The sequence below is a fragment of the Oncorhynchus mykiss genome, chromosome 12 (assembly GCF_013265735.2).
Source record: "Oncorhynchus mykiss isolate Arlee chromosome 12, USDA_OmykA_1.1, whole genome shotgun sequence".
Taxonomy (NCBI): domain Eukaryota; kingdom Metazoa; phylum Chordata; class Actinopteri; order Salmoniformes; family Salmonidae; genus Oncorhynchus; species Oncorhynchus mykiss.
In genome coordinates this window covers 58,586,531-58,609,389 of record NC_048576.1, presented here as the reverse complement: position 1 = coordinate 58,609,389, position 22,859 = coordinate 58,586,531, and the positions used below count along the sequence as shown (strand labels likewise).

At 43.8% G+C, this 22,859-nt stretch overlaps 1 protein-coding gene across 2 annotated transcripts in view; it reads right to left on the bottom strand.

Annotated features, from left to right (window-relative positions):
• The window catches only part of rab28 (RAB28, member RAS oncogene family), a 48,857-nt gene that overhangs the window by 15,068 nt on the left and 10,930 nt on the right, over positions 1–22,859 (bottom strand). For both annotated transcript variants that reach the window (XM_021624297.2, XM_036937889.1), the window contains exons 3-4: positions 18,005–18,093; positions 16,639–16,768 (exon numbers count right to left, since the gene is read on the bottom strand). In XM_021624297.2, the coding sequence (XP_021479972.2) occupies positions 16,639–16,768; positions 18,005–18,093 (219 nt within the window). The remainder of the gene's footprint in view (positions 1–16,638; positions 16,769–18,004; positions 18,094–22,859) is intronic.

Genomic DNA, 22,859 nt, shown 5'->3' with positions numbered 1-22,859 from the left:
TGACGACATTTAGAAATGTCCCAGAGTCGCAAGACTAGGTGGATTGCGAACGTCTCGGCCCATATAGACAGACCCCAACGTTTCTGTCCGATAGCTCATTCAAGGACCCCGTAGCAAGGCATGGAAATAAGTGGATTTTCAGCACCAATTAGGGTTTTTCTCGGACACCAAATGACCTATCGAGCCGAAACTTGGGATTCGGGGTCGCCTCAGCTAGGCCAACACATAACATAAGAAATGGACCCGCAGCTAGAACGTAACTACGTGTTTTATGGTTTTTTTATGGTTTGAACCGAAGGCGTTGTGAATTTTGGGCCAGCTCTGAAGTATGTAATAGTTGGCTACTAAACGAGTTGGAAAAAGTGGGTTTGGTGTCAGTTTGTATCAGTTTGGTGGTCAGAATGATATCTAATTAACTGATGGACTCTTGTCCACTTGACTCTTGTACATTTGCAATATGTTTAAACAGTGAGGTACCATCACCAAAAGCGACATTCTGAAATCTACCCTAACGAGCGATTGAGATGAACCAGAATCACTGCAAAGCCATCCCGAGTTCATCGGGCCAGTCAATTTCACATTCCTGCAGGATTTTTATAGCATGACAAATTCGTGATGGTACCTGCCCATTGAAACATATTGCAAATGCACAGTGACTTTGAAAAAGTAAGGAAACATAAACAAATGGACATAATGAAATCAACATTTTTTTTAGTTTTGGGTGACCAGTTGCACGTGCATTTGCAATATGATTCTATAGTGAAAAAACATCACCAAAAGCGACATTCTGAAATCAACCCAAACGAGCGATTGAGATGACCCAGAATCACTGCAAAGCCATCCCGAGTTCATCGGGCCAGTCAATTTCACATTCCTGCAGGATTTTTATAGCATGACAAATGGTACCTGCCCATTAAAACATATTGCAAATGCACAGTGACTTTGAAAAAGTAAGGAAACATAAAAAAAAAATTAAAAAAAAATATGTTTTTGGGGTTATCAGTTGCATATTTTAGATCACCAGTTGCACATTTCAGGTCACCAGTTGCACATTTCAGATCACCAGTTGCACGGAGGAAAATCGTTACTTTTGACTTTGACTTTTGACTTCCTATGACATCATATTGCAAATGGAGAAAACATATGCCTTATGCACAAGTAAAACAAAAAGAAATATGATAATACAAGTTGACAAAGGTATAGTTTGAGCAAAGTAAAGTTTGAATTTTGAGCATGACAAATTCGTGATGGTACCTGCCCATTAAAACATATTGCAAATGCACAGTGACTTTGAAAAAGTAAGGAAACATAAACAAAAAAAATCAAAACATTTTTTTGGGGGGTTACCAGTTGCACATTTTAGATCACCAGGTGCACATTTCAGGTCACCAGTTGCACATTTCAGATCACCAGTTGCACGGAGGAAAATCGTTACTTTTGACTTTGACTTTTGACTTCCTATGACATCATATTGCAAATGGAGAAAACATATGCCTTATGCACAAGTAAAAAAAAAAATATATGATAATAAAGTATGACTAAAGTATGTTGATAAAGTTCTTATACATGTGTTATTGACACAAAAATCGAAAGAATTTTGAAAAACGGTCCAGAAAGCACTTTAAGGATGTGTGAAGTTTTTTACCAAATTTTGACATTTTTGACTTTTGACTTCCTATGAAATCATATTCCAAATGGAGAAAACATATGCCTTATGCACAAGTAAAAAAAATATATATATGATAATAAAGTATGACTAAAGTATGTTGATAAAGTTCTTATACATGTGTAATTGACACAAAAATCGAAAGAATTTTGAAAAAAGGTCCAGGAAGCACTTTTTGAAGGATGTGTGAAGTTTTTTACCAAATTTTGACATTTTTGACTTTTGACTTCCTATGAAATCATATTGCAAATGGACAAAACATATGCCTTATGCGCATGTAATTAAAAAAAAAAAAAAATATGATGACAAAAGTATATTCATACAGTTCTTACACATGTGTAATTGACAAAAGAAATCGAAAGAATTTCGAAAAAAGGTCCAGAAAGCACTTTTTTAAGGGGTGATAAGTTTTTTTTTTTTTTATCCTTTTTTCAAAATTTTGCTTTTGGATGTTGACTTGGGTTGCATTTGCAATATGAAAAGCCCCGGTGGAACGCATTTTGGATTTTTGAAGTGTTACAATTGGCAATTGCCATATGGCATTTGCAATATACTTTGCATGAATCAACGCCAAATTGGGTGGTATTGGACATCGTGTATATGGTTTGTCCAATGCCAATATTTTGCCATTCATTTTTGTCCAAATCAGGGGGGTATTCCCTTACAGAGAAACAATACTCACCAAGAGACTCAAAGTGCCTCCCGAATGAAAATAAACATGGGCCACGTATACATTTGGGTCAAAAAACTTGACCATTACTTACAAGTTCCTACATGCCAAGATAAGACTTAATAATGTTCTGTAAATTAATTTTAAAAAAATACAATAAAACAATACTGCATATAATAATATAGGAATGCAATGACTGATATGTTGGCATAAATTATTATATTTTTTGTTAGAATTCATAGCCAGAAATAATACATATTTTCATTCTTGCAAGGACTGCTAATGACAAACACAAATACTGTTTAAATTGCAACAAAACAAAAGTACAATCTCTCCAAAACAGATTCTAGCTACAGTGCCCTCGGAAAGTATTCAGATCCCTTGATTTATTTCCACTTTGTTACGTTACAACCATATCCTAAAATGGATTAAATTAAATCCTCAGCAATCTACACACAATACCTCATAATGACAAAGAGAAAACAGGTTTTTAGAAATGTTAGCAAAGGGTTTTTATAACTTTGCTAAGAGACTCGAAATTGAGCTCAGATGCATCTGGTTTCCACTGATCGTCCTTGAGATGTTTCTACAACTTGATTGGAGTCCACCTGTGGTAAATTCTATTGATTGGACAGGATTTGGAAAGGCACACACCTGTCTATATAAGGTACCACAGTTGACAGTGCAGGTCAGAGCAAAAACTCTTTGGCCTGAATGCCAAGCGTCATGTCTGGAGGAAACCTGGCACCAACATTACAGTGAAGCATGGTGGTGGCAGAATCATGCTGTGGGGATGTTTTTTAGCGACAGAGCCTCATAGACTAGTCAGGATCAAGGCAAACATGAACGGAGCAAAGTACAACAAGATCAATGATGGAAACCGGCTCCAGAGCACTCAGGACCTCAGACTGGGGCGAAGGTTCCCCTTCCAACAAGACAACGACCCTAAGCACACAGCCAAAACAATGCAGGAGTGGCTTCGGGAGCTCTTAGATACCGAAAAGCATTTTTATTTTTTAACCAGGTAGGTTAAGTTCTCATTTACAACTAACTGCAACCTGGCCAAGATAAAGCAAAGCAGTGCGACAAGAACAGAGAACAACAGTCAATAACACAAAAATCTGTATACAGTGTGTGCAAATGAAGTACGGAGGTAAGTCAATAAATAGGCCAATAGGGGCGAAGTACAAATACAATTCAGCAATTTACACTGGAGTGATATGTGCAGATGAGGATGTGCAAGTAGAAATACTGGTATGCAAAAGAGCAGAAAAACTCAAACGAATAGGGGATGAGGTAGGTAGTTGGTTGGATGGGCTATTTACAGATGGGCTCTGTGCAGCTGCAGCGATCGGTAAGCTGCTCTGACAGCTGACGCTTAAAGTTAGTTAGGGAGACATAAGTCTCCAACTTCAGTGATTTTTGCAATTCCTTCCAGTCATTGGCAGCAGAGAACTGGAAGGAAAGGGGGCCAAATTAGTTGTTGGCTTTGGGGATGACCAGTGAGATATACCTGCTGGAGCACGTGCTATGGGTGGGTGTTGCGATGGTGACCAGTGAGTTGAGATAAGGTGGAGCTTTACCTAGCAAAGACTTATATGGCCTGGAGCCAGTGGGTTTGGCGATGAATATGTAGCGAGGGCCAGCCAACGAGAGCATACAGGTTGCAGTGGTGGGTAGTATATGGGGCTTTGGTGCCAAAACGGATGGCACTCTGATAGACTGCATCCAGTTTGCTGAGTAGAGTGTCGGAGGCTATTTTGTAAATGACATCACCGAAGTCGAGGATCGGTAGGATGGTCATTTTTACGAGGGTAGCATGGCAGCATGAGTGAAGGATGCTTTGTTGCGAAATAGGAAGCAAATTCTAGATTTAACTTCGGATTGGAGATGTTTGATGTGAGTCTGGAAGGAGAGCCAGACTAGCCAGACACCTAGGTATTTATAGTTGTCCACATATTCAGATTCATATTCACAAGTCAGAACCGCCAGACTAGCATCACTACTCTGGACGGGTGGGTGCGGGCAGCGATCGGTTGAAGAGCATGCATTTCCTTTTACTAGCATTTAAGAGCAGTTGGAGGCCCCGGAAGGAGAGTTGTATGGCGTTGAAGCTCGTTTGGAGGTTAGTTAACACAGTGTCCAAAGAAGGGCCAGAAGATACAGAATGGTGTCGTCTGCGTAAAGGTGGATCAGTGAATCACCAGCAGCAAGAGCAACATCGTTGATGTATACAGAGAATAGAGTCGGCCCGAGAATTGAACCCTGTGCCAGAGGCTGCCAGAGGTCAGGACAACACGCCCTCCGATTTGACACTGAACTCTTTCTAAGAAGTAGTTAGTGAACCAGGAGAGGCAGTCATTTGAGAAACCAAGGCTGTTGAGTCTGCCGATAAGAATACGGTGATTGACAGAGTTGAAAGTCTTGGCCAGGTCGATGAAGACGGCTGCACAGTACTTTCTTTTATCGTTGGCAGTTATGATATCGTTTAGGACCTAAATAAACGTAATTTAGTGCTAAATACGGCTGAATCTTGACTAGAACCAAAAAAATGTATCATATTACTCCAGTGCTAGCCTCCCTACACTGGCTTCCTGTTAAGGCAAGGGCTGATTTCAAGGTTTTACTGCTAACCTACAAAGCATTACATGGGCTTGCTCCTAGCTATCTTTCCGATTTGCCAAAGGTGCTTCAACAAAGTACTGAGTAAAGGGTCTGAATACTTAAGTAAATGTTATATTTCATTTTTTATTTTTTTTTATACATTAGCAAAAAGTTCTAACAACCTGTTTTTGCTTTGTCATTATGGGGTATTGTGTGTAGATTGATGAGGTAAAAAAACCAACAACAATTTCATCAATTTCAGAATAAGCCTGTATAGAGGTCCTGGACGGCTGGGAATTGAGCCCCAGTGGTGTACTGGGCCATACTCGCCACCGTCTGACGCGCCTTGCGGTCGGGTGCCTTGCAGATGCCATATCAAGCAGTGATGCAGCCAGTCAATATGCTCTCAATGGTGCAGCTGTAGAACTTGAGGATCTGGGGGCCCATGCTACATCTTTTCAGCCTGCTGAGGGGTAATGGGTGCTGTCGTGCCCTCTTCACAACTGTGTGTGTGGACCATGTTAATTCCTTAGGAAATGTGGACACTGAGGTACTTGAAACTCTCAACCCGCTCCTCGGCAGCCCCATCAATGTGGATGTTTTCTGTCTTCCGCGATCAGCTCCTTTGTCTTGCTGGCATTGAGGGAGAGGTTGTTGTCCCGGCACCACACTCCCAGGTCTCTGACCTCCTCCCTGTAGGCTGCTTCATCGTTGTCAGTGATCAGTCCTACCGCGTCGTGTCATCAGCTAACTTTATGTTGGTGTCGGAGTCGTGCGTGGCGAAGCGGTCGTGGGTGAACAAGGAGTTGAGAAGCCCCAGTGTTGATGGTCAGCGTGGCGGATGTGTTGTTGCTTACCCTCACCACCTGGGGGCGGCCTGTTAGAAAGGACAGGATCCAGTTGCAGAGGGAGGTTCCAGTGCCAGGGTCCTGAGCTTTGTGCTGATCTTGTAGTCAATGAACAGTATTCTTACATGCACAATCTATGGGCAGAAGCAAGTTTGAAACAACCATCTTTCTGGAAGCTGTGCCTCGCCATTTTCCCAACATTTGGATGAGCCTCCTAGCAATTAGAGTTCTAGCAAAATGAGCTTCAGCCCCTCGCCATTTTAGTGACACCTAGCAGGATGCACACACAGCAGAGCGAGAGAGAGAGAGAGAGAGAGAGAGAGAGAGAGGGCTGCACATATGTGACATAGTTCGGAATTTTCTGGGACCTTTCGGCTCGTGCGCGCTACTTTCAGAAATATTAGCTAAGAAGTATACAAAAGTACCAGATCATTTATTTAATGGTGCCATCTTTCACCTAGAGATGAAAACATTTACATCCTGTCCTCACACAGCACAACGCCTTTCTCTACACAAACCACAGGTCTCTAACTAGCCCAACTATCAGTCAGTAATTCAAGATGTATGACAGTAAAACTAATAAAATATCAAACATAATTTTGAATAATATAGGAAAACACTACTTTCGTGAGTGCGGGAGACTGCATGGATATGAAGTCTACATTTTCCGGAGAGGATACTTTGTACCATACGGTGTTCAACTGGGCCAAGCTGAAATAAACTATTATAGTATGTTTATACAGACCAAGAGTTTAGAATTCTTCCATTACCCATGCTTTCCCAACAAAGCCCACCCCCTGCAAGTGTTTCAGTGTCTATGTTTTTGAGTGGCTCTATGTTTCTCTGTGTGAGTGTGCACAGTTTGTGTGCGTGTTTCTGTGTGGGTGTCTTCAATAAAATATTTCATTGGCTTCCTCCCTGAATTGTTACAAGTGGTGCCATTATTAAACATAAGGTTCTGGGCAGCATGTGGAGGGCAAAGGGTGCACAACGCCGAGCTTAACAAGCAAACTTATCCCTAAACGGCCGTGTTAAGCAGAAGAACGGGGAGGCTGTTCCCCACTTGTCAAAGGGCACAGAAGGGCGGTCAGTGTAAAGAGTAGGTAAAGGTAAAGAGGATAAATTAGCATCTGTCTCAAAAGCACTGCATAGGTAAAAAAATAAATGGTGGGAGTCATACCGTCATTTTTAAAGATTTACCCCCTCAGATTGTTCGTACAGGATAGTGTAGACATCCAAAAGCAACTCGTGAGTCAATAACGCTGCATATTTCCATACTGCATATTTGATAAGTGAGGGAATGATGAAGGGAAACACTAAGATGTCCGTGGTTAAGAGAGAGAGAAGGGATCTCCCAGAAGACCCTCTCGTGGACATACATTTGTATGGTGCAGATGGTGTGGCTATGAAACGCCTGGTTAGGTTTGTCATTCCATTACAGACGTCATAAACACGGTCTGAGGATTGGCGGCTGCTTCACTCATTTGGATTTCATAGGAACCTTCAACATCCCCCCCCCCAACCCCCCTGAGAATGGTGTATATTTTTTGTTCTATGCATTGTAACTGGGTGAGGGGCGGGCACTTGGTAAAAATAAGAACAACAATTATAGAAAAACAGAAACGTCTGTGTGGGCAATTCCCACAAGATCGCTAGACTAAGTCTCTTCATGCCCTCTGAAAAAACAGAGTCTGTGAGAGGATTCAGGGAATCATAAAGTCTCGCTAGGTAATTGATTGCTCCAGGTAGGGCAATCTGTGTGGGATTTTGTTTTTCTTTGCGGACTTTAGGAGCAGAAAAACACATATGGGCGATTCTCACCAATACGGCCATGAAGAGCAGACTGACTGAGTGGGCGAGGGGGTGACCCTGACAGTGGGGTATACGCTGCTTAAATACATAACGCACTTACACACACGTATACACAGACACACTCACCGGTAGTATACAAAATGTAGCCTAAATACAGAGGCGCCTGACGTTAGGCCCGGGCATTGAGAGATGCGCCCTAATGCAAAGACAAGAGAATCCCTATGCTAGACAGGCAGATTAAGCCCTGACCTAAAGGTCCTGTTGAGTAACATTAGCGAGAGGCTTCCTGTGTAGACACCACTCTGTGGGCAGTTCATCATTGGGGTGGGGGGCGTTCAAGGCGGGACAGTCGATAGCCATCATTACACATGCAATGGGACTGTGTGCGCGTATTTTACAATAACATGGCGGCAACAATGTCTCCCTATCTGTCAGAGGGGATGTTGAAAAGAGAGTCATCAGTATTAGTCTTTAGTCTTTTTTTTTGTCTGGTTACCATCTCAGATTCTCTACCTCATCCAAAGTGGTGTCCGGGCTGGGAGGTTGGAGGACGGGGAGGGGATTTAGAGTAAAAGGAGGGGGCCCCGTAGCCACCGGATGGTCTTTAATCACAGAGTGTCACTTCCCAGAGCATGCAAACATCCCATCTCCCATCGCCTACGGAGACCCTGCTCCTCACTATCAATTATCTCAATCGTAACACAATAATTAGCTTGAGCCCCAACACACAAATGCCTATCTGGTATTATCGGTTGCGACACATTTACATTTTAGTCATTTAGCAGACGCTCTTATCCAGTTAGTGCATTCACTACAGTCGTAGTTACAGAACAAACTATTATTTTTTTAGGGCCGATACTGATTTTGTGGTCGTCAAAGAGGCAGATGGCTGACATTTTAGGCCGATATCAAAAGGTTAAAATGTTATGACATTGAATGGGACATTTTCCCAGCCATGTATGCATTAACGCCAATCTAACTACATAACAAAATGATAATAATTGTATTTGAATGGTAAATCATATTCAATAAGAGATAAGAGTTATAAGAGTTATTTGAGCTTGTTTTGGCTGATCAATGGAGTCTATGGTGCTACAGATGACAATCTGTTTGCCTTCCACTTGAGAATTTTATTAGTCTACTGATCGACATTTGCATAGAATCATCACTCCAGCATGTCGTGCCTGTATGGAAGCACATCATATAGGCACTGCTGTTAGTTTGAGAATATAAAATAACATATATTCAATGCAAATTTCTCCAACATAATGATTTGTGATCATGGATGCTTAGGAAACTAGTATTTTTTTGTCATTTTCTGTGATCAGGAAGAAAGAAAAAAAATCGGTGTCAGGAACGCATATCTAAACAACTCGGCTGCCAGGACAAAACTCAATTGTCTAGTTCAGCTATCTGTCAACAAATGGGCCGTTTGTAAATTGATCCTATTGCTACGATTGAATAGAATGAGGCTGTACCTCCGCTCCCTTTCATATCTCATATCACTTGTTGTAGTTTACTGCTACTATGAGAACTAGCTCTATGGCAATGACATTTGCTACCAAGCCATAAATGTGCATAATATCTAACAAGGAGAGCGAGGTTAGGAAAAATAAAACGACGATGCACATTCTGTCTGAATGACTCATCTGAATGACTCAAATCATAATTAAGCGAGAACGTGCGCATTGAGCTTCTTGGTCCATAAACATGATTCTTAGGTAGCTAAACCTATTGCCAACCTTTATTTAGGCTTTTTAATATGCTTCCTTCTTTCCCTATTACGACAATCATCTAATCCGACTATCAACTGCAAATTTACGGATACGATTGAGGCTGGTCAGATCAGCACACTAGTAAATAGTTGACGTTACAACGCAAGTCAGATGGCTCCTAGCCCAAAATGCTGCATGTTCAAAATTATTACCAACTGAAGTTAGCTAGTAGTGATAGGTCTTTCGCAAACAAGTCGACTCTAAGAGCCGGCTCTTGTAGGTGAACGTTGGGAGCCGGATCACATATCAGAAGAGCTGAATCGATTTATACAAATATTTTTAAAATTAAGATAAGAATAATCAAAAGATTTAAATGAATAGAATTAACTAATTCAGACGAAAAAATAAATGAAACAATATAGGCCTAAATGCTAAAGCACACACACATTCGTTCTGACTGTCTGCTCAGACTAACAGCCTCACCTGTTGTTCCTGTCAATCAGACACGCAGTGTCAACCAATGAACCAACCATAAACATGGTTTGAGTCATTCAGATTTGAGTCATTCAGACAGAATGTGCATCGTCATTTTATTTTTCCTAACCTCGCTCTCCTTGTTAGATATTATGCACATTTATGGCTTGGTAGCAAATGAGGGAGGGCCGAGCCAACTCACTCACAGTCACACACTTAGCAGCCGAGGAGTGAGAGGAAGGACAGATGTGAAAATGACAGCTGGAAAATAAGTCGGAAGCACAGTAGCATTTTAATAATGTAGTCAATGTTAGAGCAGTGTAGAATTTGCCAAAACAAAATCTCATAAAGCCGGTTCTACGCACAACCGGCATATGCGAACTGTGCACCCAACTGGGAAGATAGCTGTAGTGATAGTGGTGGAGCCAGCACCTCCACACGTGGGGATGTATCCACTCAGTCAAGTAGGCCTACTCCGCGACCCACAGCAACAGTCTTCTATGGACCAGTTTATACCAAAGTCCATGTCTGTAGCAAAACAAGGCCAAATTGATATTGCATTGGCTAAAATGATTGCCACCGATATCCAGCCATTTTTGGTCGTGGAGGACGGAAGTTTTACTGACTGTTGGACATCAAGGGTAACCACTTCTTACATGTCGGTTACATGTCACTTCATTGAAGATTTTTCGATGTCTAGCTGTCTTCTGGACTGCTTTGAGTTCAGCGACAGACACCTCAGAGAACTTGGCAGAGGAACTGTTGAGTGGCCAGAGAATGGCAAGTAGATGGAAAAGTGGTCTGTTGTGTTAGCGACAATGCAGAGAACATAACCAAAGTCATGAAAATGTTCAAATGGGCCCATCATCCATGTCTTGCCCACACAATCAACCTGATTGCAAGAGATGCTCTGAAGGTGTTGAAGCCCACTGTGGACAAAGTGAAAGCAGCTGTGGAATATTTCCACAGGTGCACAGTAGGTGCTGAAAAACTAAAACCTACACAAGCCAGATGGGGATGCCTGAGCTGAGGCCTAAACAAGACTGCACTACAAGGTGGAATTCAACATTTTATATGTTTCTTGAGTCAAAAGATGCCATCATCTCTACCCTGGCCATTGTTGATGCTCTGACCCAAGAGGAATAGGTGGTGTGCAGAGTCCTGGAACCCTTTGAGCAGGTCACTGTGGAGATCAGTGGAGAGGTACAGTAAGCAGTTCTTACTACATCATCATCAATTTATATATATATATATATATATATATATATATATATATATATATATATATATATATATATATATATATATATATATATATATATATATATATATGAGCAGTAGATGAGAATGTACCTGAACTAATAAGTTACTGTTCTCTCTTTTCAGCTGTGTGACAGCCTAAAAAATGATACTGCTGGTTAAGGGTCTGCAGCGAATTACAGCCAGCTGCCAGAGAGAAACAAATGTCACCACAGGACATTGATGGACACCCTATGTTCATCAATGGACAGAAAGTTCCACAGAATGGAATATAACCACGTGCGATCAGAAACCGCTTGACCCCTAGGTTTAAGAAGTTAGCCTTCAGTGATGCCAGAGAGATTGATGAAGCTCCTCAAAGAATAACCCCATCAGTAGGGAGGGACAGCCCCTGCAATCAGCTGGCTCAGGCACCAGGGAAATAGGAAGAAGAGGGATCAGATGGAGCAGAAACACCAGCAGTAGTGTCACAAACATCTGCTGTTTGGATGCTGTTTGATGAGAGAGCAACTGGGGATGCAGCACGAAGGAATCCCTCAGCAGATGCCATAATGGAGGAGCCCCTCCTCCAAAGATCTGCAGATCCTCTGAGCTGGTGGAAGAACAAGGAGAGGGTCTTCTCGAAAACAGGACAAATAACTACTGAGAAGAAACCGCATCAGCCCCTCGAAAGTGAGGCAGCTTGCATTTCTGAATGCAAATCTCTCATAAAAGCAAACTATGGTCAGCGTTGCTGTGTGCTGCTGGTTATAACATGGCAATAAAGAAGAGAAAAGAGGGACCAGTTTAATGTTTTAAGTGGGATGCTGCAGTTTTGCACATTGTTATTTTTTTTTCATTGAAATGGTGCAATATTCTATTATTATGTTGTTCAAATTGTATTAGTTTTGAATGGTTAGATTTATATGTACTTTGTTTATATACATCAAAAGTTTTTAAATGCAAATGTTTAATAGCATTCTTTTTCATAAAAAACCAATGCATTTTTAAATACATTGTGGTTAAGGTATAATTGTTTCAAATCAAATCAAATTTTATTTGTCACATACACATGGTTAGCAGATGTTAATGCGAGTGTAGCGAAATGCTTGTGCTTCTAGTTCCGACAATGCAGTAATAACAAGTCATCTAACTAACAATTCCAAAACTACTGTCTTGTACACAGTGTAAGGGGATAAAGAATATGTACATAAGGATATATGAATGAGTGATGGTACAGAGCAGCATAGGCAAGATACAGTAGATGGTATCGAGTACAGTATGTACAAATGAGATGAGTATGTAAACAAAGTGGCATAGTTTAAAGTGGCTAGTGATACATGTATTACATAAGGATACAGTCGATGATAGAGTACAGTATATACGTATGCATATGAGATATATAATGTTACTTACCCTACATTATTCAAGGTAGCATTGTTTAAAGTGGCTAGTGATATATTTACATCATTTCCCATCAATTCCCATTATTAAAGTGGCTGGAGTTGAGTCAGTGTCAGTGTGTTGGCAGCAGCCACTCAGTGTTAGTGGTGGCTGTTTAACAGTCTGATGGCCTTGAGATAGAAGCTGTTTTTCAGTCTCTCGGTCCCAGCTTTGATGCACCTGTACTGACCTCGCCTTCTGGATGATAGCGGGGTGAACAGGCAGTGGCTCGGGTGGTTGATGTCCTTGATGATCTTTATGGCCTTCCTGTGACATCGGGTGGTGTAGGTGTCCTGGAGGGCAGGTAGTTTGCCCCCGGTGATGCGTTGTGCAGACCTCACTACCCTCTGGAGAGCCTTACAGTTGAGGGCGGTGCAGTTGCCATACCAGGCGGTGATACAGCCCGCCAGGATGCTCTCGATTGTGCATCTGTAGAATTTTGTGAGTGCTTTTGGTGACAAGCCGAATTTCTTCAGCCTCCTGAGGTTGAAAAGGCGCTGCTGCGCCTTCTTCACGATGCTGTCTGTGTGAGTGGACCAATTCAGTTTGTCTGTGATGTGTATGCCGAGGAACTTAAAACTTGCTACCCTCTCCACTACTGTTCCATCGATGTGGATAGGGGGGTGTTCCCTCTGCTGTTTCCTGAAGTCCACAATCATCTCCTTAGTTTTGTTGACGTTGAGTGTGAGGTTATTTTCCTGACACCACACGCCGAGGGCCCTCACCTCCTCCCTGTAGGCCGTCTCGTCGTTGTTGGTAATCAAGCCACTGTTGTGTCGTCCGCAAACTTGATGATTGAGTTGGAGGCGTGCGTGGCCACGCAGTCGTGGGTGAACAGGGAGTACAGGAGAGGGCTCAGAACGCACCCTTGTGGGGCCCCAGTGTTGAGGATCAGCGGGGAGGAGATGTTGTTGCCTACCCTCACCACCTGGGGGCGGCCCGTCAGGAAGTCCAGTACCCAGTTGCACAGGGCGGGGTCGAGACCCAGGGTCTCGAGCTTGATGACGAGCTTGGAGGGTACTATGGTGTTGAATGCCGAGCTGTAGTCGATGAACAGCATTCTCACATAGGTATTCCTCTTGTCCAGATGGGTTAGGGCAGTGTGCAGTGTGGTTGAGATTGCATCGTCTGTGGACCTATTTGGGCGGTAAGCAAATTGGAGTGGGTCTAGGGTGTCAGGTAGGGTGGAGGTGATATGGTCCTTGACTAGTCTCTCAAAGCACTTCATGATGACGGAAGTGAGTGCTACGGGGCGGTAGTCGTTTAGCTCAGTTACCTTAGCTTTCTTGGGAACAGGAACAATGGTGGCCCTCTTGAAGCATGTGGGAACAGCAGACTGGTATAGGGATTGATTGAATATGTCCGTAAACACACCGGCCAGCTGGTCTGCGCATGCTCTGAGGGCGCGGCTGGGGATGCCGTCTGGGCCTGCAGCCTTGCGAGGGTTAACACGTTTAAATGTCTTACTCACCTCGGCTGCAGTGAAGGAGAGACCGCATGTTTTCGTTGCAGGCCGTGTCAGTGGCACTGTATTGTCCTCAAAGCGGGCAAAAAAGTTATTTAGTCTGCCTGGGAGCAAGACATCCTGGTCCGTGACTGGGCTGGATTTCTTCCTGTAGTCCGTGATTGACTGTAGACCCTGCCACATGCCTCTTGTGTCTGAGCCGTTGAATTGAGATTCTACTTTGTCTCTGTACTGGCGCTTAGCTTGTTTGATAGCCTTGCGGAGGGAATAGCTGCACTGTTTGTATTCGGTCATGTTACCAGACACCTTGCCCTGATTAAAAGCAGTGGTTCGCGCTTTCAGTTTCACACGAATGCTGCCATCAATCCACGGTTTCTGGTTAGGGAATGTTTTAATCGTTGCTATGGGAACGACATCTTCAACGCACGTTCTAATGAACTCGCACACCGAATCAGCGTATTCGTCAATGTCTCCCAGTCCACGTGATGGAAGCAGTCTTGGAGTGTGGAGTCAGCTTGGTCGGACCAGCGTTGGACAGACCTCAGCGTGGGAGCCTCTTGTTTTAGTTTCTGTCTGTAGGCAGGGATCAACAAAATGGAGTCGTGGTCAGCTTTTCCGAAAGGGGGGCGGGGCAGGGCCTTATATGCGTCGCAGAAGTTAGAGTAACAATGATCCAAGGTCTTTCCACCCCTGGTTGCGCAATCGATATGCTGATAAAATTTAGGGAGTCTTGTTTTCAGATTAGCCTTGTTAAAATCCCCAGCTACAATGAATGCAGCCTCCGGATAAATCGTTTCCAGTTTGCAGAGAGTTAAATAAAGTTCGTTCAGAGCCATCGATGTGTCTGCTTGGGGGGGGATATATACGGCTGTGATTATAATCGAAGAGAATTCTCTTGGTAGATAATGCGGTCTACATTTGATTGTGAGGAATTCTAAATCAGGTGAACAGAAGGATTTGAGTTCCTGTATGTTTCTTTCATCACACCATGTCACGTTGGCCATGAGGCATACGCCTCCGCCCCTCTTCTTACCAGAAAGATGTTTGTTTCTGTCAGCGCGATGCGTGGAGAAACCCGTTGGCTGCACCGCTTCGGATAGAGTCTCTCCAGTGAGCCATGTTTCAGTGAAGCAAAGGACGTTACAGTCTCTGATGTCCCTCTGGAATGCTACCCTTGCTCGGATTTCATCAACCTTGTTGTCAAGAGACTGGACATTGGCAAGAAGAATGCTAGGGAGTGGTGCACGGTGTGCCCGTCTCCGGAATCTGACCAGAAGACCGCCTCGTTTCCCTCTCTTTCGGAGTCGTTTTTTTGGGTCGCTGCATGGAATCCACTCCGTTGTCCTGTTTGTAAGGCAGAACACAGGATCCGCGTTGCGAAAAACATATTCTTGGTCGTACTGATGGTGAGTTGACGCTGATCTTATATTCAGTAGTTCTTCTCGACTGTATGTAATGAAACCTAAGATGACCTGGGGTACTAATGTAAGAAATAACACGTAAAAAAACAAAAAACTGCATAGTTCCCTAGGAACGCGAAGCGAGGTGGCCATCTCTGTCGGCGCCGGAAGTCTCATTTAACAACAATCATAGTCAAACTACCGCAAACTGTTTGAGAAAAGCTGAAAAGCTGTTTGGTGAGCTGACCCGAACGTTGACCACATTGTGGTTAAGGTATAATTGTTTTAACACCAATCATAGCCAAACTACCGCAAACTGTTTGAGAAAAAAAAAGAGCCGGCTCTTTTTGGTGAGCTGACCCGAACGAGCTGGCTTACTGAAAAGAGCCGGAATGCCCATCACTATTAGCTAGCTATATTGGCTCCTATCTGATACCTTAGCTTAGTGGCTATTATAGCTAGCACAGCGGCTATTATAGCTAGCACAGCGGCTATTATAGCTAGCATTAGTGGCTATTATAGCTAGCGAGCTAAAACCACAGATGAAAGGGTTAGCTAGTTATCATAATCTTAGCTGGTCACCTAGATAGCCAGCTTGCTTATTGCATGTCCTGACACAAGCCTTATTATTAGTGAATTAACAAAACAAATAAAAAATTACAACGGGAGTTTGATTTTGGTCACTGTGTCAATTCATCCATTTCTCAATACTGCACCTTTCGGTTGAAGAAAAAGATAGCTTGCCACTTATTTTCCAAGCTAGACATTCCTCTGCATTGTGCAGTGCTCATGGCTCAGATGGTGAGTGGTGTTTGACATAGCAGCAGTTTTGCTATGTAAAGGGTCTAAATGCAAAGCCGACAGAGAAGGGATGATTCTCTAGTCATAGTAAGAACATTTTTCCTCACCTAGCTGTCTTACACACCACAAAGTGCAGAGGAGTGGAGACAGAACGGGAAGTGAATAATCAACAGCCCCAATAGACAAATCAATTTCCAGTGGCTCGCAAAATAGAGCTGGATACAGTAATATGGTTGTGCTGTACTACAAATGCATGCAGTGTATACTAGTGTGAATAAAACATTTAGCCGGCAGAGAAACTAGTGATTTATCTTCACTGCATTGTAAATGGCATTCTCTTCACAGCTCTCTGCGTTTATACATTATGGTTGACTCGTCTGCTTTAGCCTCATAAGAGTGTGGCCTATGAGCAGAAGAAAGGATTAGAACGAGTGTGTGTGTGTGTGTGTGTGTGTGTGTGTGTATGTGTGTGTGTGTCAGAAAGTTGTTTTAAATACCGACTTTTGTTTCCCACCAGTGAGACCACAGGCTGGACGTCTGACTCTTCATTGGCCTTCTTGACCATGCCGTACCAGTCCTCCAGATTCTCAAAGCTCTGGTAGTTTGTAATGTCGTACACTAGAAGAACACCCTGAAAAGCAACACCACAGAAAATCTAAATGGTGGAGCCTAATCACAACATTCCAAAATTAATTCAAGTTGACATAAGATGAGAACAAACATGCCAGAGAGGTCGAATGTGGGAAAGTGAGCAGTAGGTGGCACTAGTGTCTGAGGGAAGTCAATTGCTCCTCTACACACAGTCCCCAAGGAGTTGGCACCTCCTCGGCTCTCGGAGTTAGCCTGAGATTAAAGATGATCTATATCGCTGTTAATAGATGCAGAGAGACATGCTAAGAACATACAGCCGAGCCACGATGCCTCCGCTATAATCGGTCCACCCAGCCAAACAGGATAGGGGTGAGGTTGGGTTCTCTGTGTCACAAAAGGTGTCTGGGCTTAAAAAATAATAATAAAAAAAGAGGGTGGTAAAAGTGATTATGAATTAGGTCTCATCACCCTCCCTTCGTCGAAATACTTAGTGTAAGTACTGTCAGCATACGTTCAAAGCCGGAAGCAGTTGAGTAGAAAAGTAGACAGACAAGCCTGGCTGAGGAGGTTGTACAGTACAGAGACAGACATGACCGACCTACACACAACAGTCTCGGTCTTATGCTCCACATGCCCCATATGCCTATAGAGCAACAACCACTTAAGGACGTTGCCAAGCGGAGCGCGGCAAACGCACACATAAAATACACCCACGTGTTATTGCAGTGGCAACGCGAACCTCTTCCTATTCACATTAATTAGTACATTTGCTTATTTTGTTTAAAAAAATAATGAAATTAGAGTGAGAAAGGTATTTCTCACTCCCCTTCATACTATACATAATGTAGTCTGTATGACCAGCTAAGTAGTAAAACTTGGCTGCAGTCTGTGCAGGGTCCTGCTGCACTAATAATCATCAAGGCATATTCATTAATTACCCAAGCCTAATAGGGAAACCCTATTACAATGTCAACGACCTCTAACGTGAGGAATGACGGACCACCTCGGCGTTTATTGAGTGTGTGATTTTGTGTGTGTTCTTTTGGTTTTACTACCCTTGTGGGGACCAGAAGTCATCACAAGGACAGTAAAACAAGGAGAATTCTGACAAGTGGGGACATTTCACCGGTCCCCACAAGGGAAAAGGCTATTTGTGGCTTAGGGGAAATAGGATTTTGAATGGGAAACAATTGTTGGTACCCACAAGGATAGTAAAACAAAAAAGTGTGTGTGTGTGTGTGTGTGTGTGTGTGTGTGTGTGTGTGTGAGATAGTACCTGAGCCCCGTAGACATATTTATCCAGCATTTTCCCTCCAATCGATTGACCTCCAATATCCCACACTTGCAAAGTAACATTCATGTTGCCTGAGGGAAGAGAAAATTGAGAAACTTACAAATCAGTCAAACATGAAAATATGACTTCGTTAACAAAGTTTCCATCCAGTTTTTCAGAGAGTATACAAAATAATCACAACAGCTATGATGGAAACAGGTAGTTTTGGTGCAATTGTATAAATGCAGACAAATTTGTTCGTTCGACATGGTGGGATCTTTGTGAAACACCTTTATGTGCAAATATTGATATAATAAAAATCAGATCAAAGTAAATTTAGAGTCATATGAGGAAATGGTGTGTGGTCCTCCCACAACGACTCGGGAAACTATGCAGTTTATTAGGCTACAGAAGAAATATGTTGACATGGTGGTGAAAGTGCACAGTGATGAGCTTGATGCTCCCAAGTCAAGGAGACTGAGGAAAAATATTTATGGCATTGAGAAAAATACTGATAACTAAACACAAAATAAGACGCAAAAGAAAACTCCTGCCCCAAATTATTTAGGAGGGAGGTAGGGAGTGGGAAAGAGCGAGAGACAGGGTACAAAACCAAATCAATATTTTCTTCCTCTGGAAAATGAAAGTGGTGGTTGAGAATAGAAGGAGGGCAGGACCAGACAGTGAGGAGTTGTGATAAGGGCCCTTCCTTCACCTAGAGCGCTGATGGCGAGCCGAGCACACAGTATGGACACGGCTGGATGAGCCGAGCACACAGTATGGACACGGCTGGACGAGCCGAGCACACAGTATGGACACGGCTGGACGAGCCGAGCACACAGTATGGACACGGCTGGACGAGCCGAGCACACAGGCTTGACGAGCCGAGCACACAGTATGGACACGGCTGGACGAGCCGAGCACACAGTAAGGACACGGAATGGACATGGCTGGACGAGCAGAGTCCCACCACACAAGTCCCCGTTTCACAGAGAAAGGAAGCACAAGTGTTCACAGTGACTACATCTAGACTATTTTCTTCCTCTGGAAAATGAAAGTGGTGGTTGAGAATAGAAGGAGGGCAGGACCAGACAGTGAGGAGTTGTGATAAGGGCCCTTCCTTCACCTAGAGCGCTGACGAGCCGAGCACACAGTATGGACACGGCTGGACGAGCCGAGCACACAGTATGGACACGGCTGGACGAGCCGAGCACACAGTATAGACACGGAAGGACGAGCCGAGCACACAGTATGGACACGGAAGGACGAGCCGAGCACACAGTATGGACACGGAAGGACGAGCTGAGCACACAGTATGGACACGGAAGGACAAGCCGAGCACACAGTATGGACACGGAAGGACGAGCCGAGCACACAGTATGGACACGGAAGGACGAGCCGAGCACACAGTATGGACACGGCTGGACGAGCCGAGCACACAGTATGGACACGGAAGGACGAGCCGAGCACACAGTATGGACACGGAAGGACGAGCCGAGCATACAGTATGGACATGGCTGGACGAGCCGAGCATACAGTATGGACATGACTGGACGAGCAGAGTCCCATCACACAAGTCACCCACAAGTCTTTCTCCTACCATTACCAACTGAAACGGAATATAGGACTGAATGTAATGTAAGTTATCAGGTTTATTTTAGTACTTAATCCACCCTTGCTTAAATGTTATTTTATTAGTCATTAAAAGAATGGAGCTACTTTGCAGACTTTTGCAGTCTCATCTCATGCATACATTGGCACTGCTTTTCCTACCATATGGTAGGAAGTGAAATCGGAGGGCTAAATAGTCTAAATAGAGCATTAGTCAAATTTTTATTTTACACATCCAGGAGGATACAGACCACAGGCTTTATTTCCGTGGGTTTGAAAGTAAACAAATAAGAACCTGAATGTTTTATGTGGTGCGGAACAAAGATCAGTGTAAATAGTCCGGGTGGCCATCTGATTAATTGTTCAGCAGTCTAATGGCTTGGGGGTAGAAGCTGTTAAGGATCCTTTTGGTCCTAGACTTGGCGCTCCGGAACCGCTTGCTGTGCGCTAGCAGAGAGAACAATCTATGACTTGGGTGACTATTTTAGGTCCTTCCTCTGACACCGCCAAGTATATAGGTTCAGGATGTCAGGAAGCTTGGCCCCAGTGGTAAACTGGGCCCATACACACCACCCTCTGTAGCACCTTACGGTCAGATGTCGAGCAATTGCTATACCATGTGGTGATGCAACCGGTCAGGATTCTTGAGGATCTGGGGACCCATGCCAAATCGTTTCATTCTCCTGAGGGGGAAAAGATGTTGTTCCCTCTTCACAACTGTCTAGGTGTGTTTGGACCGTTATAGTCCGTTGATGATGTGGACACCAAGGAACTTGAAACTCTCGACCCGCTCCACTACAGCCCCGCCGATGTTAATGGGGGCCTGTTCGGCTCTCCTTTTCAAATAGTCCACAATCAGCTCCTTTGTCTTGCTCACGTTGAGGGAGAGGTTGTTGTTCTGGCACCACACTGACAGATCTCTGACCTCCTCGTTGTCGGAGATCAGGCTTACCAGTTTGGCGTCGTCAGCAAACTTAATGATGTTGTGTTGGAGTCATGCCTGGCCACACAGTCGTGGATGAACCGGGAGTACAAGAGGGGACTAAGCATGCACCCGTGAGTGACCGCAGTGATGAGGATCAGCGAGGCAGATGTGTTGTGTTGTTGCCTACCCTCACCACCTGGGGGAAGCCCAGCAGGTCCAGGATCCATTTGCAGAGGGAGGTGTTTAGTCCCAGGGTCCTTAGCTTAGTGATGAGCTTAGTGGGCACTATGGTGTTGAACGCTGAGCTGTAGTCAATGAACAGCATTCTCACATAGGTGTTCCTTTTGACCAAGTGTGAAAGGGAAGTGTGGCGTGCAATTGAGATTGCATCATCTGTGAATTTGTTGGGGCAGTATGCGAATTGGATTGAGTCTAGGGTTTCCGGCATGGTGTTGTGAGCCATGACCAGCCTTTCAAAGCACTTCATGGCTACCGACAAGAGTCCTACGGGGCGGTAATGATTTAGGCAGGTTACCTTCCCTTTCTTGGGCACAGGGACTATGGCGGTCATTTTGAAACATGTAGGTATTACAGACTCGGTCAGGGATAGATTGTAAATGTCAGCGAATGCACTTTCCAGTTGGTCTGCGCATGCTTTGAGTACACATCCTGGTAATCCATCTGGCTCCGCGGCTTTGTGAATATTGACCTGTTTAAAAAGGTCTTGCTCACATCAGCTACAGAGAGCTTGATCACAGTCATCCAGAAAAGCTGGTGCTCTCGTGCATGCTTCAGTGTTGCAGGCCTTGAAGCGAGCATAAAAGACATTTAGCTCATCTGGTATGCTCGCATCACTGGGCAGCTCGCGGCTGGGTTTACCTTTGAAGTCCGTAAAAGTCTTTCCACATCCGAGCATCAGAGCCGGTCTAGTAGGATTCAAGCTTAGTCATGTATTGACGCTTTGCCTGTTTGATGGTTTGTCTGAGGGCATAGCGGGATTTCTTATAAGCGTCAGGATTAGTGTCCCACTCCTTGAAAATGTCAGCTCCATGGCTTCTGGTTGGGAAATGTACGTACGGTCACTGTGGGGTTGATGCACTTATTTAATGAAGCCGGTGACTGAGGAGGTATACTCCTCAATGCCGTTGGATGAATCCCGGAACATATTCCAGTTTGTACTAGCAAAACAGTCCTGTAGCATAGTATCCGCGTCATCTGCCCACTTCTGTATTGAGCGAGTCACTGGTACTACCTACTTTGGTTTGATTTTAAGCAGGAATCAGGAGAATAAAAGTATGATCAGATTTGCCAAATGAATGGCAAGAGAGAGCTTTGTATGCATCTCTGTGTGTGGAGTAAAGGTGATCTAGAATTTTTTTCCCCTCTGGTTGCACATGTGATGCTGGTAGAAATTAGGTAAAGCGGATTGAAGTTTGCCTGCATTAAAGACCCGGCCACTAGGAGCTCCGTATTTGGATGAGCATTTTCTTGTTTGCTTATGGCCTTATACAGCTTGTTCAGTGCCGGCATCGATTCGTGGTAGTAGATAGACGGCAACAAATAATATAGATACTCTTGGTAGATATAAGCTTTAGACCACTCTGAGGTATTTTACCACAGGTGAGCAATACCTCGAGACTTCTTTAGTATTAAATTCGGGCATCAGCTGTTACTGACAAAAAGACACACACCCCCACCCCTCGTCTTACCAGACGTAGCTGCTCTGTCCTGCCGATGCACAGAGAAGCCAGCCAGCTCTATAGTATCCGTGTCATCGTTCAGCCACGTCTCGGTGAAACTTAAGATATTACAGTCCTTAATTTCCCTTTGGTAGGGTAGTCTTATATCGTAGAAAATCCAGTTTGTTTTCCAATGATTGTACGTTGGCCAATAATACTGATTAGATAAACCACCACTACCCTCATTGGCAAATTCTTACAAGGCACCCCGCCCTCCTCCCCCTTTTTCTCCAAGCTGATGACGGGGATTTGGGCCTCATCTTGACAAAGCAGTATATCCTTCCTATCGGATTCATTAAAGAAAAAAATATTTGTCCAGTTCGAAGTGAGTAATCGCTGTTCTGATGTCCCGAAGCTCGTTCGGTCATAATAGACGGTAGCAGCAACATTATGTACAAAATGGAAAAAAAAATAGCACATTTGGAGTAAAACGTCAGCCATCCCCTCCATCGCCATTATACTAATACATTATATGAATATAAAAGAATGATAAATATAAAATACTCAAATGTATTTACGCTGTACTGTGCCCACAGAATGTAAGGCTCACCCCTCTGGACATAAGCTGTGCATTGGCTTCATG